This window comes from Mytilus trossulus, chromosome 14 (assembly GCF_036588685.1).
Source record: "Mytilus trossulus isolate FHL-02 chromosome 14, PNRI_Mtr1.1.1.hap1, whole genome shotgun sequence".
In the NCBI taxonomy this organism is placed as follows: Eukaryota; Metazoa; Mollusca; class Bivalvia; order Mytilida; family Mytilidae; genus Mytilus; species Mytilus trossulus.
The window spans coordinates 48,894,357-48,909,837 of NC_086386.1; the positions used below are offsets into that span (position 1 = coordinate 48,894,357).

At 32.3% G+C, this 15,481-nt stretch overlaps 1 protein-coding gene across 1 annotated transcript; it reads right to left on the minus strand.

Annotated features, from left to right (window-relative positions):
- Nucleotides 1–244: 244 nt before the first annotated feature.
- Nucleotides 245–5,904, minus strand: LOC134696036 (uncharacterized). The gene is made up of 5 exons (XM_063557587.1): nt 5,703–5,904; nt 3,244–3,469; nt 2,362–2,553; nt 1,386–1,655; nt 245–528 (listed from the first exon to the last, which is right to left on the minus strand). Exons 2-5 carry the CDS (start codon nt 3,416–3,418, stop codon nt 308–310), a joined length of 858 nt encoding a protein of 285 aa, XP_063413657.1. The 5' UTR covers nt 3,419–3,469; nt 5,703–5,904; the 3' UTR covers nt 245–307.
- Nucleotides 5,905–15,481: the final 9,577 nt, after the last annotated feature.

Consider the following 15,481-nt stretch of genomic DNA (forward strand, 5'->3'; position numbering starts at 1 on the left):
ACATGGCCCACGAAATCATTCTTATACGGGTAACAACATGAATTTCATATATTTATAACCCATCACATGAAATCAAACAGACCTTGACAATTCGACAGCTAAACCCCTCTATCCAAAACTACAGCATACGATGGGACGACAATAAATAAGTGAAAGCACATTCCCCCCCTCAGAAATCAATAACTTGTGTAAAACTTAAAATCGATTTTTTATACCAATTAAAACATATATCATCATTTGTTTTAGTTATCTTCTCATGTTTTATTCAAAAGCTGACCATTACTTATATGCTTATACATAAATGAAGTCAAGGCTGTTCGGGAGAGACGGCCTTTGTAATAATTTCTTGAATTTTCATCAATATGTCGTAAGCTGGGCCTTTACTATCATCACTATCTAAAGCTTCGCACGATGGAACACGTTTCGATCTTAATATGCATGGTTGTGTAATTTTGTCAGCTCCATCATTTTCAGTACAAGGTTCTTCTGGTTGTGTCAAGGTTTCTCCTGTTTGTCCTTTTAATGTTTCTTTGAAAATAAATAATAACAACAGCAAATTAAAATAAATTCGTCAATTATAGTTAACTATGTTAAAAGAATAGCAGAAATTGACCAAATTATTAAACAGTCATTTTTATCCCGCAAACATCGAACTTCAAACAATACTAGAACATGTTGTACAAAAAAAAAAAAAAAAAAAAAACCCAAAAAACCCCAAAAGATTGGCAAAATAATCCACTTTCAGCAGGGAACCTAATTTGGCACAGGCAAAAAATGGACCTAGTTAAAAGAAGTTTGCGTGTTCACAGAACATCTTCTTTGCCTAGCTAGTATAGACCCCGTGATATAAAATATGTAAAAAAAAAAATACTATAAAAAACATGTGCATTTTAGTTATGATGCAGTGAACAATTGTACAATTTAATGATTTTGATTTCATGGACCTTTTCAATATAGTTTCACGTGCACATATAAAACACAGGCATAACAAAAGAATTCGAAACAAGTGGCAACTTTATCAAACAAAGCCAGACGAATCTATATAATTTTTATATAGCTCTGCGTAAGTCTTCTTAATTTGTAGATTAACATGTATACATTATATCATATTGGGTATATTATATTTATATATCCGTCGGTACGGCTGGTAATCTACACATGCAGAACAATCGCGGTTCTGAAATGAAAACCGTGAGAGGGTTTTCCGGTTATGCTCGAGTGGAGTAATAGTCACAGCTTCGAAAGGTATGTACATTTATAAATCGCTATTTTCTAATTTAACTGATCAAAATATTGAGAATCGGAGTATGCTATGCTGTGGTGAATACTTTAACGAAGAGACACAAAAATTCATGTATTATTTACTGTTATGCATAAACACTTACTCTTTAAGTAATCAGAAACGTGACTCTGATCAGATAAATCCAACGCAGATAATAGAGCTTCGAATCCATTTTCCCTCGTCTCAAGAATACTTAATAATCGACTAATTCTTTGATCATGCGTCTTTGGCTGTAAAACATATCTTTGCATTTTCAATGACATCACTCCGTCAGAAATCAGATGCGGTAAAAGAGGTATTTCTAGCATTTCTTTACACAACATACTGTAACTTCTTAGAAGCACACACGCCTTCTTTTCTTCAAGTGGCTTACCTTTGGTATAAACAAGCATTCGACAAATTATATATTAGTAACACACTTAGGTTTACGAAATATGTCATCCAGGTCACTGCATGAATAAATAAAAGAAAATCTTATTCCTCCATTGATTCATTTTTTTCAATATTTGCAACTATATCTATGATCGCATGATCGCGTCGATTGAAAAACATAGTGGGTTCTATTTCCAGCCGTGTCAAACCAAAGACTTGAACAAAAATAGTATTTAAACAAAACTTGACAGGGTGTCTGAGTAATTTCTCCAAACAAGGTGAAATGTTTTCCTGCTAACTGTTACATTGTTGATATCACATTAACATGATTAACATATTTGCGACCTAATATGCACGTTAAATTTGGCAAGTATTGTAAAAAATGAAATAACAAATATACCGAGCTCCAAGGAAAATTCAAGTCCGTACTCTAATGACAATATCAAATGCTCATCAAACGAATGGATACCAACTGTCAAATTCTGACTTATTACATGATTTATCTTATGCAGAAAATGGTTGATTAAACTTAGCTTGTTTCATAGCCAGCTAGCATCTATTTAATAATTATATTATTGACATTTGAAAACAACCTGAACAAATACATACTTAAAAGGAATCAACCTTTGTAATAGAGCATACTCCTGTTGATCAACAAGTCAAAATACAAAAAAAGATATTGGTGAAATTTATCTTATCATACTCACATTTTAAAATGTCTGGATTTACATTACAACATGCTGTAACTAATGCTTTGTAGGATGCTGTTTCAGTTCGTGAACTCCACTCCAAAATAATTTGGTGCAAACACTCATCTGCGTCCAAATACTCGTCTTCAATATGATTCAGCATATCTGGTTCTATTCCAAGTTCTCTTCCTATCTTGCGAAAATCCTGACCTATTAAATTGAGTGTAAATCAATTTGTTACTGACATATATATTTAGACTGAACTTTTGTAGCAGATACTTAAACCAGAATAACAGCACTTGACTGAAATTATGTAGGCGATTAATAGTCTAATGATTTGCCCAAAACATATGTTAATATTTTCATAATATATATTTTGCAAATTTGTGTTATGTCAGCGTTGTTTTATCAACTCAGTCACTGTATTTAAAAAGTTATCAAAAGTACCAGGATTATAATTTTATACGCCAGACGCGCGTTTCGTCTACATAAGACTCATCAGTGACGCTCAGATCAAAATAGTTGAAAAAGCCAAATAAATACAAAGTTGAAGAGCATTGAGGACCCAAAATTCCAAAAAGTTGTGCCAAATACGGCTAAGGTAATCTACTCCTGGGGTAAGAAAATCCTTAGTTTTTCGAAAAATTCAAAGTTTTGTAAACAGAAAATTTATAAAAAAAAGACCATATAATTGATATTCATGTCAACCCGAAGTGCTGACTACTGGGCTGGTGATACCCTCGGGGACGAAACGTCCACCAGCAGTGGCAAACAGTTAATAGTGTATGTTCTTCAATTCCAAAAGCAACGTATGTAGGCAAATTTCAGATGGCACGTGAAAAAATAATAAAAATAATATGAGTATCGAAAATTTATTAAAAAAAAATCCTATGAATTTACCAACTGTTTTTCTTATACTGTTACAAAACTCCCTCAGCTCTAATGGTAGTTTCTTCCCCATGTCTTTTACTTTGCAGAGTCCCTCGAAAAGTTTGTCAGACAGAATTTCTGAACGTTTCTGTGTATATAACACTTTTGACAATATATTGAGCATGAGAGTAAGATGATGGTTCATGTTTTCGTGGTCTTCCTGGTCTTTCTGTACGCTCTTGATATGCTTCTAAACCTAACAAAACAATACTTAAAAATTTTATGACATAAAACGTGCTTTAAAGAAAAAGATTTAAAACGATTGTCAGTTTTTGGTATCCCTGTTAAGCGACAATAATTCATAAACGAATATTTTCCAGTGATTGTAAACGGAAATAAGATTTAACCAGTATAAATATTGACACTATTTCTATTTCCAGGAAAAAAAGAGTTGTTTTATGATCTTTCGTTTAAAAATAACCAAAATGGAAATGTTATTAACACCTATCATTCTAAGGTTATGCGGTAGTACCTAAAAGTTCAGAAATATTCAATTTACAAAAATTAGTTAACTGACACAGAAAATGAAAACTGGATGTTTGAAACAGATAAGTTTTCGCGGTGGGTCGCTACTTTCCTGCTAGAATTATAACGTCTGTGGCATAATTCTTTAAAAAGATAGAAAGTTGTGATATCTCTGATTTGGGTTTAATAAACACACATTTATTTAAGGGCGAGTAATGTCTTTGTCTAATTTTGACAAACCCATACCAATAGAAAAATTGAGAAAATATTTTTTTTAATCCCGTTGTGAATTATGAAATTGCTTACACTGTTTTGGATGCCAACATTTCGATACATACAACTTCGAAATTACAATCTTCATGTAATCAACTTCCTACAAAACACTTTTTGGAATTTTATAGATTACTTAAAATTGTCAATAAATGTTACAAAAGCGTGGCAGAAATAAGAAATTTACTGTTTCTTAGCAATGTGCTTCACCGTTTTTCATGAAAAATAATTTTACAATTGATAGTGATTTCGTAATGTAACAAGGGAACTCAAATTAACAACAGAAGAACGGAATAATTTATAAGAATTTTCAAGATGTGGATTGAAAATCCTCACCGTAACATAGAAGAAAATCCAATCAAGTGGGACTACAATCTCCAAGACCATACTCTGGAGCATGACACATCAATTACAGTAAATACCTAGGCTGCACCATAACCTTTAGCAGCCAAAACATTTAAATTAGCTTAAAATCCACCAAAGCGCATGCCTCTGGATATATCTATACAAAAGACTCAGATATTCAACTCTCAAATTACCAACACTTTAAAACAAACTGTGCCCCTCTACTTGCCGACTTGTTTCTTTATTATTATGAGGACTTCATGCAGGAACTTCTTACAAAGAAAAATAAGAAGTTAGCAATATCCTTTAACTCTACTTTCCGCTATATAGATGATGTTCTTTCACTAAACAATTCAAAATTTGGTGACTATGTGGAACGCATCTATCCCATCGAACTAAAGACAAAGGATACTATAGATACAGTTAAGTCGGCTTCATATCTTGACTTACATCTATAAATTGACAATGAGGGTCGGTTGAAAACAAAACTTTACGACAAAATAGATGATTTCAGCTTTCCAATTGTGAACTTTCCATTTCTAAGTAGCAACATTCCAGCAGCACCTGCATACGGGGTATATATCTCCCAATTGATACGATATTCCCGTGCTTGCATTTCCTTGCAATCCCCTTTCCTTTCATGAATGTGACCTACCGAATTAGACTGTTTACCGGATTTGTAATCACATAAGCAACACGACGGGTGCCACATTTGTAGCAGGATCTGCTTACTCTTCCGGAGCACCTGAGATCACCCCTAGGTTTTGGTGGGGTTCGTGTTGATTATTTTTTAGTTTTCTATGTTGTGTCATGTGTACTATTGTTTTTCTGTTTTTCTTTTTCATTTTTAGCCATGGCGTTGTCAGTTTGTTTTAGATTTATGAGTTTGACTGTCCCTTTGGTATCTTTCGTCCCTCTTTTAAACGAAATCGTTCAGCAGCCAGTTTTTAATCATGCGCAACTTGCCAAAATATTCATTATGTTGAATATTGACGGTTGTTGGAAGAAGAAATACATGATTTTATCCTACCTCCTATACATTTTTAGGTATATGATTGGCTGAAAGTGTCCTTGGGAAGACCGTGTATATTCCACATGAGGTTAGTAGTGAGGCGGAGCTTATTTCAATACACGATCAGTAGTAGAGTTACAACTTTGACACCATTTGATTATTTAAATGACTTGAAAGTTCTGTTTAATATTGCTTTATATCAAGGTTGCACATATGAAATATAGCATTTGTGTGCATTTACTACTTTTTAGAATATGTCCCTTCTTTTTGTCATCAGCCCCACCTCCTCCCCCGCCTAAAGAAATGATACAATTCGAAGAGAAACTGCTATTATTACCTCTTGCATTTGAATCTTCAAATCTGTATTTTCTCTCATAATTAATAATTGTTGTTCCATAACGTTATGTAAGACCAATTTGTCTAGGTTTTCAGTGTCTTGATTTATTCGACATTCTAGGGTAGACACACAAACGTCTCCGTCTTCTGTTTCTTCAACGGTGGAGTTGACACATTCTGGTAATGGGATATCGGGTCTCTTAAAAGTTCATGCAAAGCAATACTTTGATCACAAATGTGAATTTCCGGCATCACTTTGGAAGCCGAAAAATTACCCTGAATTTCTGTAGAAAACGGTTGATGACATAGACATTGACATTCCGTTGGCGATTCTGGTGGCGTCACAGATGTACTTTGATCCTTTACACCATAATAGTTAGTAGTTTTTGGGTTTGTTGGACAGCTTGATGCTTTGATTGACCTTGCTTTTCTAATTGGTCCTTCCCTCATTTTGATGTAATGGTCAGATGATTGCATGTACGCATGAATATTGTCTTGCAAAAGATGGAAAATCTCCTTCAATGGTTCCACTTTTGACATTATGTTATTCTGATATCTGTACGTTTCTTTTATGCTAGAAAAAGAAAAAGAAATTAATATCACATCAAGTGTAAATCTTGAATTCGTATATAGTAACAATAATTCATCAACCTTGTATTTGAATATATGCTCTTTTGATATTTTGTATAGGCTCGAGTTGGTGTTTTAGATAGAGGTCACCGCACGGGCATTAATAATGAGGAAACAGTATTTGGTTTTCCTTTATTCAAAGGTCGTACAGCACTATATTGCTATACATATCCTTATCAAATCTCTTTTTAAACCCATGATGTATGGTAATCTATATTAAAGATATATAGATTATATATTGACTGACTGTGTGTTGCTAAATAGTCAGTGGCAAATGTTAGATGCATGTTCAGGTCGGTACAAATTAACAATACATACAAAAAGGAGGTCTGTGATATGAATAGACCGCGATAAACTGCCACTAGAAAATGAGAATAAACTGGATAGGGACAGAAATTAGGCTTGCAACAAACCATCTACAGAACTTTCAAAGAGTTGTTTCATACCATGGTTTTTGACGTAAACATGGTAAAAAGAGCGTGGCACATATGTCTTCTAAATATTTTAATGTAGGGATGATTCTATTGAAGTTTGTTTTATTGCATCTGTTGGAAATTTAGCCATAAATCTGCGCTGAGACGATCACTGTTTGTACCCAAACGTCTTATTGAATAATTGTCGAGTCTTTTTTTGAGTATCAAACATTTTTAAATAAAAAAAATGGCCTGGTGGTTGAAAGCATTTCTTCGTTTTCCAAACAAGTGTATTTTTAAAACTTGTTTTTCCAAAAGGAGCTCTGAAGAATACAAAATATATTACACAATGATTTGACACACATAGCAATGAATTATCAAATGATAAAGGTTAAATGTGAAAAAGGTATATGATAAACAAAAGTTTTGTAATCTATATTTCACACACAACCGTATTTAACATCCTCCTTGAAGAATTTATTTTCTATTGTAAACTTAAGATAAGTAATGAAAACAACAATAAATTACAAAAGTATTTTACCATCTTATACATACCCTCTGTTCAAAACTAATCCAAGTCTTAACTTTTACTATGAAGGCAGGCGGTCAATTATATATAAAAACTTATGAACTCTGAGCACTTAAGTTTATAGGTCTACTAGTATTACGGATAGGTCCATTCAATCAGGAAGCATCGGTTAAAAAAGTGTTATCTTCATCGTGGATCACAATCAAAATATGTTATAGTTGAGCAAACTTTCAAAAAAATATTTCCTCATATCTTATGGTCATAAATGTAATTGAACTCATGATCGAAATTTAAGTTTGGGTATTATAAACACCAAATATAGATAATAACTTTAATGTGATAATATATTTTTGGGTTATATTAGTAATGTTATAGTGTGTTGTCGGATATACAAAGCTCAAGTGCACAACAGTGCAACTAAATATATACATAGAAATGTAACTTTTAAAAAAATAACATTATATAGACTTTCATATAATATGACAATAACCGGAGTAACTTTTTCGTCTTAGAACTTCATTTTTTACTGAAACAACTAGATTGAAAGACGGATGAAATGTTATGATATATCATTTTCGCTATATATATATAGATTCTTACATTGATACCAGTGGATTATCGAATTTATCCAATCGAGATAGTTAAATTATCAATTGCGGCGAGGACTTTAAAATTTATAATTTAACTATCGAGATTGGATAAATCCGATAATCCACGAGTAACTATGTAAGAATCTGTTTCTCTAATGATTAAAAAGACATTTTCTTTTTTTTTGTTAACTGAAAATCCCCTTCGAGTGCCTTTCACATTGCACGAAGTTGTCAATTTCATTAACACCTGTTGTCAAATTTTGATTCATCCAGTTAGCTAAAAAGGTCATGACCCTTAAAATCATCCAATGATCTTTTGAGATCACCAGCAACCACACGTTGATTAAATTTTTTTATACAATGGGTTCGGAAAGGGATAAATTTCCATAGAATTAGAGAATCCTTTATACCTCTATATAGCATGTGTTCATTTTGCACCTGAATTTGAAGCAGGATCTTAAACTTGAAATAGACAGCAGGTGTATTGATGAGATTCATATTTTTCATTTCAAATTTTACATAATGTTTAGTTTTTGATATACCAGTTCTTTACATTATATGATAATTACGTATTTAATTAGTAAAAAGAAGTAACGATTGACAAGTTTGAACTCCTATTTGTCATGAAATATAGTAAACAAAAGTTGAATAACGAACCAAAAAAAAAAAAAATTTGCAAAGGGAGTGCATATTGATATCATTATTTAAGAAATTGTCAAATTCAAAAATGAAAAAGAAAAGATTATCGAACATTTATTGTGCGAGAAATAAAGACATCAGGACAACATTTTACAAATAAAAAAACGATATTCGTAAAAACACATACAACACTACACACAGACAAAAACAGTTCACAAAACACTACACAATAAACTAAAGATTCAGTAAAGCAAATCAAACAATTCTGGATGTACTTATGTACTAACGAACACAGTTCTTTCCCGATTAACGGTCTCCCGTCGTGTTTAACTGAACTATCTTTCCAAAAAAAACTAAAGATTGAGTAACGCGAACCAAACAAAGCAGCGATTTACTAGGTAAATTGAACTCTATTCATTCTCTTATAGTGGTAATCTGTAGTGTTTAATACTGGTATTCCAATTCATTGAATTTCAAATTCTAATTATTAAGCCGGGCCAAGCCTGTCATTTTAATTTCCGAAAATTAACTGTCTTCCGACGGAGAAACACAGGAGAAGGTTTTCTCTACATAAAAGATTTGTCCGGTGAGGCAAGGATCTGATAACATCTTTATTCAGTTACAGTCTTAAGTAGTTCTTATTGAAAATTGCTAATTTACATTTACTGGCACATTTAAGTAATCAACAGTAAAATTTCCTGCATTTGACTCATACGCCACCAATCACTTACAGCAGCACAGTTACCGTTATGCCGTTAAAGTGCAAAGACAGTTATTTGCGTCCGACATAAAGATTCATAAAACACTAGAACCAGAATATCTCTTGTTGAATCAAATGCCCATTCGACTCGTTTTATTTTGACCGAATTCTTAGGCTTTTTTCAATTAACTAAAAACTGCTGCTTGTTAGATACTTTTTATAATAAGATATCTACATTTACATGTAAGCCCTTTTCTTCACCTCATTGATCAAATAAAAATGTGAAAAAAGAAGAAGAAACAAACCATCAGAGAAGCATGTGATTATTATTGATGGAAAGTAAACTATTTTGTTCATATCAAGTAATACTTATTTATACATTTGTACCCTTTGAAATAAACTGCAAAGCTTCTCACTTCTTACCAAACTACTGATTTGAATCATGATCCTAGACATTATTGCAGTAAATCATTTTCTCGTGTTCTTGAAATGCGCGATTTTTGTAACAGTATTATTGGGATATCGAAACATTACATTTTATTTAATATGTAAAAACCTGACATATCCCTTAAAGTTCTCAGATGGCAATTAAGGTTGATCCCTAAGGTCCTATTTCAGGCGTAATAACTGTGACCTTTTCCATACATTATCTTTGAATTTATATTTTATCTTAAAACTGACTATTGCTCTGTACTATTCATAAAACGGGTGCCGCATGTGGAGCAAGATCTGCTTACCCTTCCGGAGCACCTGAGATCACCCCTAGTTTTTGGTGGGGTTCGTGTTGTTTATTCTTTAGTTTTCTATGTTGTGTCATGTGTACTATTGTTTTTCTGTTTGTCTTTTTCATTTTTAGCCATGGCGTTGTCAGTTTGTTTTAGATTTACGAGTTTGACTGTCCCTTTAATACCTTTCGTCCCTCTTTTCATACATTGATTTTTTCCCCGAGCTTCAGACATGGCAAGCTCAACAATAAACTCGTCATGAATACCAAGACTATATTTGTGAACACCAGAGGCAAGTTTTGTCTACAAGTGACTCGTCAGTGACGTCAAATAAAAAAAAAAGTATACGGCAAATTAAGTTCAAAGTTGAAGAGCAATAGTTCAGGACAAAATATTCCAAAAGATTTACTTAAATACTACTAAGGTATCCATTACCGGTGAAGCAAACCTTTCACACTTGCAAAAAATCAAATTTATATAAAACATTTAATTTATGATATGACACATAAATCATATGAATATATAAGTACTGAGTACTGGGTTGGCGATACAAATATATGTCTCTGTCGAACATACTTTCTGAATGTCTTTGTATTGCTACATTACATTCATACGATCTATTTAGGAACTTGTTTTGTGTTATGGTATAGTAGAAATATTTCTTTAGGCATATCTTGCTTGGGTAAAACATAAACTTCGCATATCGGTCTGAAAGTTTTAAATCTATCTGTAAATCTAAAAAATGAGGCACCGGTAGCTGTAATTTGATGAATCGATGTTCAAATATCATTTAAACTTTTTGAATGTAGAAATATAGGTCATCATATTTCCGGAAATAAATGTACCATAAGTGGAAAAGAATTAAGTATCTTAGGTTTCTATGATGCTAAATGCTTTAGGTTTTCATGATAGTCTACAAATAAATACTGTTTTGCCAAAGATGAAAATCACTTTATTTTTTTCACTAATTGAATAGGAATCAACATTAAGCAGTGCAACAGGCCATCTTCAGATCATTCAAAGAGTTGTGTCATGCAAGGGTTCTTAACGAAAAGAGAGCGTAGTACATATGTCTTCTAAATATTTCAATGTACGGATGATTCTATTAAATTGTAATGTGTTGCAAATTTAAAATTAACCCATAAATCTCCTTTAGGATGATCACTGTTAGTACCTTATTTAATAATTGTTGAATATTTTTTGACTTTCAAACAATTATAAAATTAAACGAACGGCCTTGTAATTGCTAGCTTTTTTTCGTTTTTAGAAAATGTGTATTTTCAAGAGTAGAATTTCTAAAAAGAGCTCACAAGAATACAAAATATATTCAACAATGTATTGACACTAATACCAAAAAATATTAAATGAGAAAGTACTTGGTTGATAAGATTATAAAGGTGAAAAAGATATACCATAACGAAAGCTTTGTTATCTATATTTCACACGAAACCGTATTTAACATCCTCTTTGAAGAAGATTTTTATGTTGTAAACTTAAAATAAGAAAATGAAAACAACAAATAAACAATAAAGTAGTTTACCTTATTATACATGACCTCTGTTCAAAACTAATCCAAGTCTTACCTTCACTATAAAGGCAGGCGGTCAATTATATATAAAAACTGTATGCACTTTAATATATATACTTTAGCTACACTAGTATTGCGGATGGGTCCATACAACCAGGAAGCATCGAGTAATAAAAAGTGTTATCCATATAGTGGAACACAATCAAAATATATATTAGTTTAGTAAACTTTCATGAAAATGTTTCCTCATCTTGTGGTCATAAGTGATTGAAGTCATGGACGAGTATTTTAAAAAGTTTAAGTACACCAATCATAGAGAAAAGCTTTAATATTATATCAATGTTTTGTGGTTTTTAGTAATGCAATATTGCGTTGTCGAATATACAAATTCCAAGTGCAAATATATACACGGAAATGAAACTTTTGATAAAACAATATTCAATACACTTTTTTATATGATAATTACTTTAGAGTATATTTCGTCTTAAATCTCTATTATTTGACTTTAAGGAGATGTGACATGATTTGTAAATTATTTTGTTTTGTTGATAAATATTAAAGTATACATAATTACCCAAACAAAAAACATCGAAAGATATATAATTATTGTTTGAATGGATAAATTATGAATTTAATTTGTCGACCTACTAATTATGCATATTTAAATCACGGAAGTCACTCAGAACGAGGCTGTGTGTCAGTGGTTACATTAATCATATTTGACTGACGGGTGTATAGGCATAATTAGCGCAGTTTAATTTTCGAATATCTTAAAAAAAACAAACACATGAGAGTGATTAAAAATGGTTCTGTGTGCTGCCAGTGGATGTAACAATAGGCATAAGAAGGACAGCTAAATGATTTTTTTCGTTTTCTGATTCACCGCAAGTTAGGAAGGCGTGAACACACTATTGTAAGAGATGGGACTTCTTACCAAGCGCTAGTCATAGACTTTGTTCCGCCAACTTTACAAATAAATGTTACGATCGTGACCCAGAAGTAATGAAGAATCTCGAGGGATGTCCTACCATGAAGCCAAAACTCCGTCCAAATGCGGTACCTGACATTCCATTGACGCAACTAACAACAGCTGAGCAAAAGCCACCCATACCTAAGCGTGGAACTTATGAGAAGCGGAGAAAGGCTGAAGTAAATAATTTTTTTTTATCTTCGCAAATATTTTATAGCGTTCCTTTTTAATAATATATCTTTTTTATAATTTCTATATCCAAATAAATATAGCTCGATGTTAAACATTTAGTATCGAGTACCTCCGTAGTGTACCTCACAACCTGTTCACGTGTGCAGGTGTGTACATGGAACCATATCTCTATTTATAATAATATTCAAGATAATAACCATAAACAGCAATAAACATTTAAATCCCTGTCAGATTTGCTCTAAAGGCTTTGGTTTTTGAGTTATAAGCCAAAAACTGCATTTTACCCCTATGTTCTATTTTTAGCCGTGGTGGTCATCTTGTTTGGATTACCGGGTCAATGGACACATTTTTAAAACTAAATACCCCAAAGATGATTGCGGCCAAGCTTGGATTAATTTGGCCCAATAGTTTCAGAGGAAAAGACTTTTGTTAAAGTTTACTAAGATTTACGAAAAACGATTAAAGTTGACTATAAAGGGCAATAACTCCTAAAGGGGTCAATTGACTATTTCAGTCATGCTGTCTCATTTGTAGATCTTACTTTGCTGAACATTATTGCTGTTTACAGTTTATCTCTTTCTTTTATTTTATTCAAGATAATAACCAAAAACCGTAAAATTTCCTAAAAATTACCAATTCAGGGGCAGCAAGCCAAATTGCATTTTACCCTTATGTTTTGTTTTTAGTCGTAGCGGCCATCTTGGTTAGATTGCCGGGTCACCGGACACATTTTTTTAAACAAGATACCCAAAAGATGATTATGGCAAAGTTTGGATTAATTTGACCAAAAAGTTTCAGAGGAGAAGATTTTTGTAAAAGATAACTAAGATTAACGAAAAACAGTAAAAAATTTACTATGAAGGGCAATAACTCATAAAGGATTCAACTGGTCCGAGACCACAATTGTCGTCCCATTTTCGTTGTTCACGAATATAGTCCCTAGTGTTAACAGTGGGTTACTTGCCATTCATTTGTATACCCCTTTCAAATTTATTTCTCCATGTTTAATGCCTAAAATTGTAAGTACGGGGGTGAAATAACACTGTAAACAAATTTGGTTCCAGAATTTTACTGGAAAGTAATGATTTGGGCCAGCTGAAAAAGGTAAAAAATTAGCACTTCGGAAGCTGTCGAAAGATTTCAAGACACCCTGAATACAAAATTGTCCATATTTTGAGTTAGAGGCAATGAAGTTTTCTATAATTTTGATATAATTTGTCCTTAACACACTGTAAAAATTTCATTGAGAAAGCGCAGGTGGGATTTTTTTTAATTTTTCATTTATGTTCTTAACGAAATGCACTACGAATTAATTGTGGTCTCGGACCTAAGAGGTGAAGTCTGTAAATAAAGAATCTGTACTTTGGCAACTTCCTTAAATGATTTGGTTGTGTCAATTTGTCGAATAGCATGAAACTAAAGGATTTAAACTTTTATTTTTATAGAATTTTAGCAAAAATGACCAATTTTGGATTTTTATGGTCAAAATATGCATTTTACGGCTTTTTCAATATTGATGCATACATGGCATCCTGACTTTCTATCTGACAGGTTTTCATGTGTCAATACTTGTGTTTCTATGCCTTTATCTAGTTCTTTCACTTGTTTATGAACTCAGAATCTACAGAAAAGAAGATTATCTCAGACAATATGTGCAAAATATTTTGTAGAAATGACCCTTGTCTAATACCCTGTTTGGATGAAGTCAAAAGAAGGGTTCTTGGTACATAAAATTTGAAGTTCACAATAAAGACCTCACTTAATTTGTATCAAAAGCACTTTACAATGTCTATTGTACCTGTTCCATTTCACATAATATCTTTCTTTTCTTCTGTAGGATAGCAAGTGGTTTAAATATAAGCCTGTTGATACTAAAATTGCATTCAAGTTTTTCACTATTTAAAAAAGGCCAAAATCTTTGTATCAGACCATACTGTCTGCAAGAAAAGTTTATTGCAAGAGCCTTTTTTGTGCTCAGATTTGTTGCATCATGTCACATGAGTATAGAAATGATAAAAAAGACACAATTTTTTATTTCTTATAGCCTCAATATGCATTGTTTAATGTAAATATGTGGCACGGCCTAAATTGACCCTTGTTTTTTCCCCCAGTCTAACTGAACCTAAGACCCTTTTAAACTAATATGAAATGTTATTTGTAACTTTTCCTTCCATTTAAAGTACATTCAATACATATGTAAGGATTGTTTATAACCAAAAAGCTTCACAAATTTAAAATTGCTGGAAAATATTACATCTTCATGTAAGGACCCCTTTCATTGAAAAACCTTAAATTTTAGTCCAAGGGTGATATAAATTTGACTTTTGAAAAATTATGCTCAGTCTGATAAATCAAATGAGTACTCTAATGCTTTCAGTACATAATAAATGATATATTAAGGCATTCAAAAAGTAATGTTTTCCAACATTTTAATTTCTAGAGTCCAAAATGTTGATGGTTGAAATTTTTCAATTTTAACGTCAAAATTTAACACGCAAAGAGGAGTATAGAATTTTATATATTGTCTATAATATATATCCTATTGTTATGAAACTTTGCAAGCAGTGTTATAATTTGTTAAGCTCCGGTCATACCAAGTTTGTTTAAGATTTGTCACCTCTTTCTATCCTATTAGGTCCAAGACCATAATTGTCGTCTCTTGATTTTCGTTGTTCAGGAATATAGTCCCTAGTGTTAACAGTGGGTTACTTGCCATTCATTTGTATACCCCTTTCAAATTTATTTCTCCATGTTTAATGCCTCAAATTGTAATTACGGGGGTGAAATAACACTGTAAAAACTTTTGGGTCCAGAATTTTACTGGAAAGTAGTGATTTGGTCCAGCTGAAAAAGGTAAAAAATTA

Excerpts from the sequence above, each read along its gene's own strand:
- LOC134696036 (XM_063557587.1), bottom strand. The coding sequence starts at position 3,418 with ATGAACCATCATCTTACTCTCATGCTCAATATATTGTCAAAAGTGTTA. Across the intron at positions 1,656-2,361 it reads AAATCCAGACATTTTAAAAT|GTAAGCCACTTGAAGAAAAG; the intron begins GTGAGTATGATA and ends TTTATACCAAAG. Across the intron at positions 529-1,385 it reads CGTTTCTGATTACTTAAAGA|AAACATTAAAAGGACAAACA; the intron begins GTAAGTGTTTAT and ends TTATTTTCAAAG.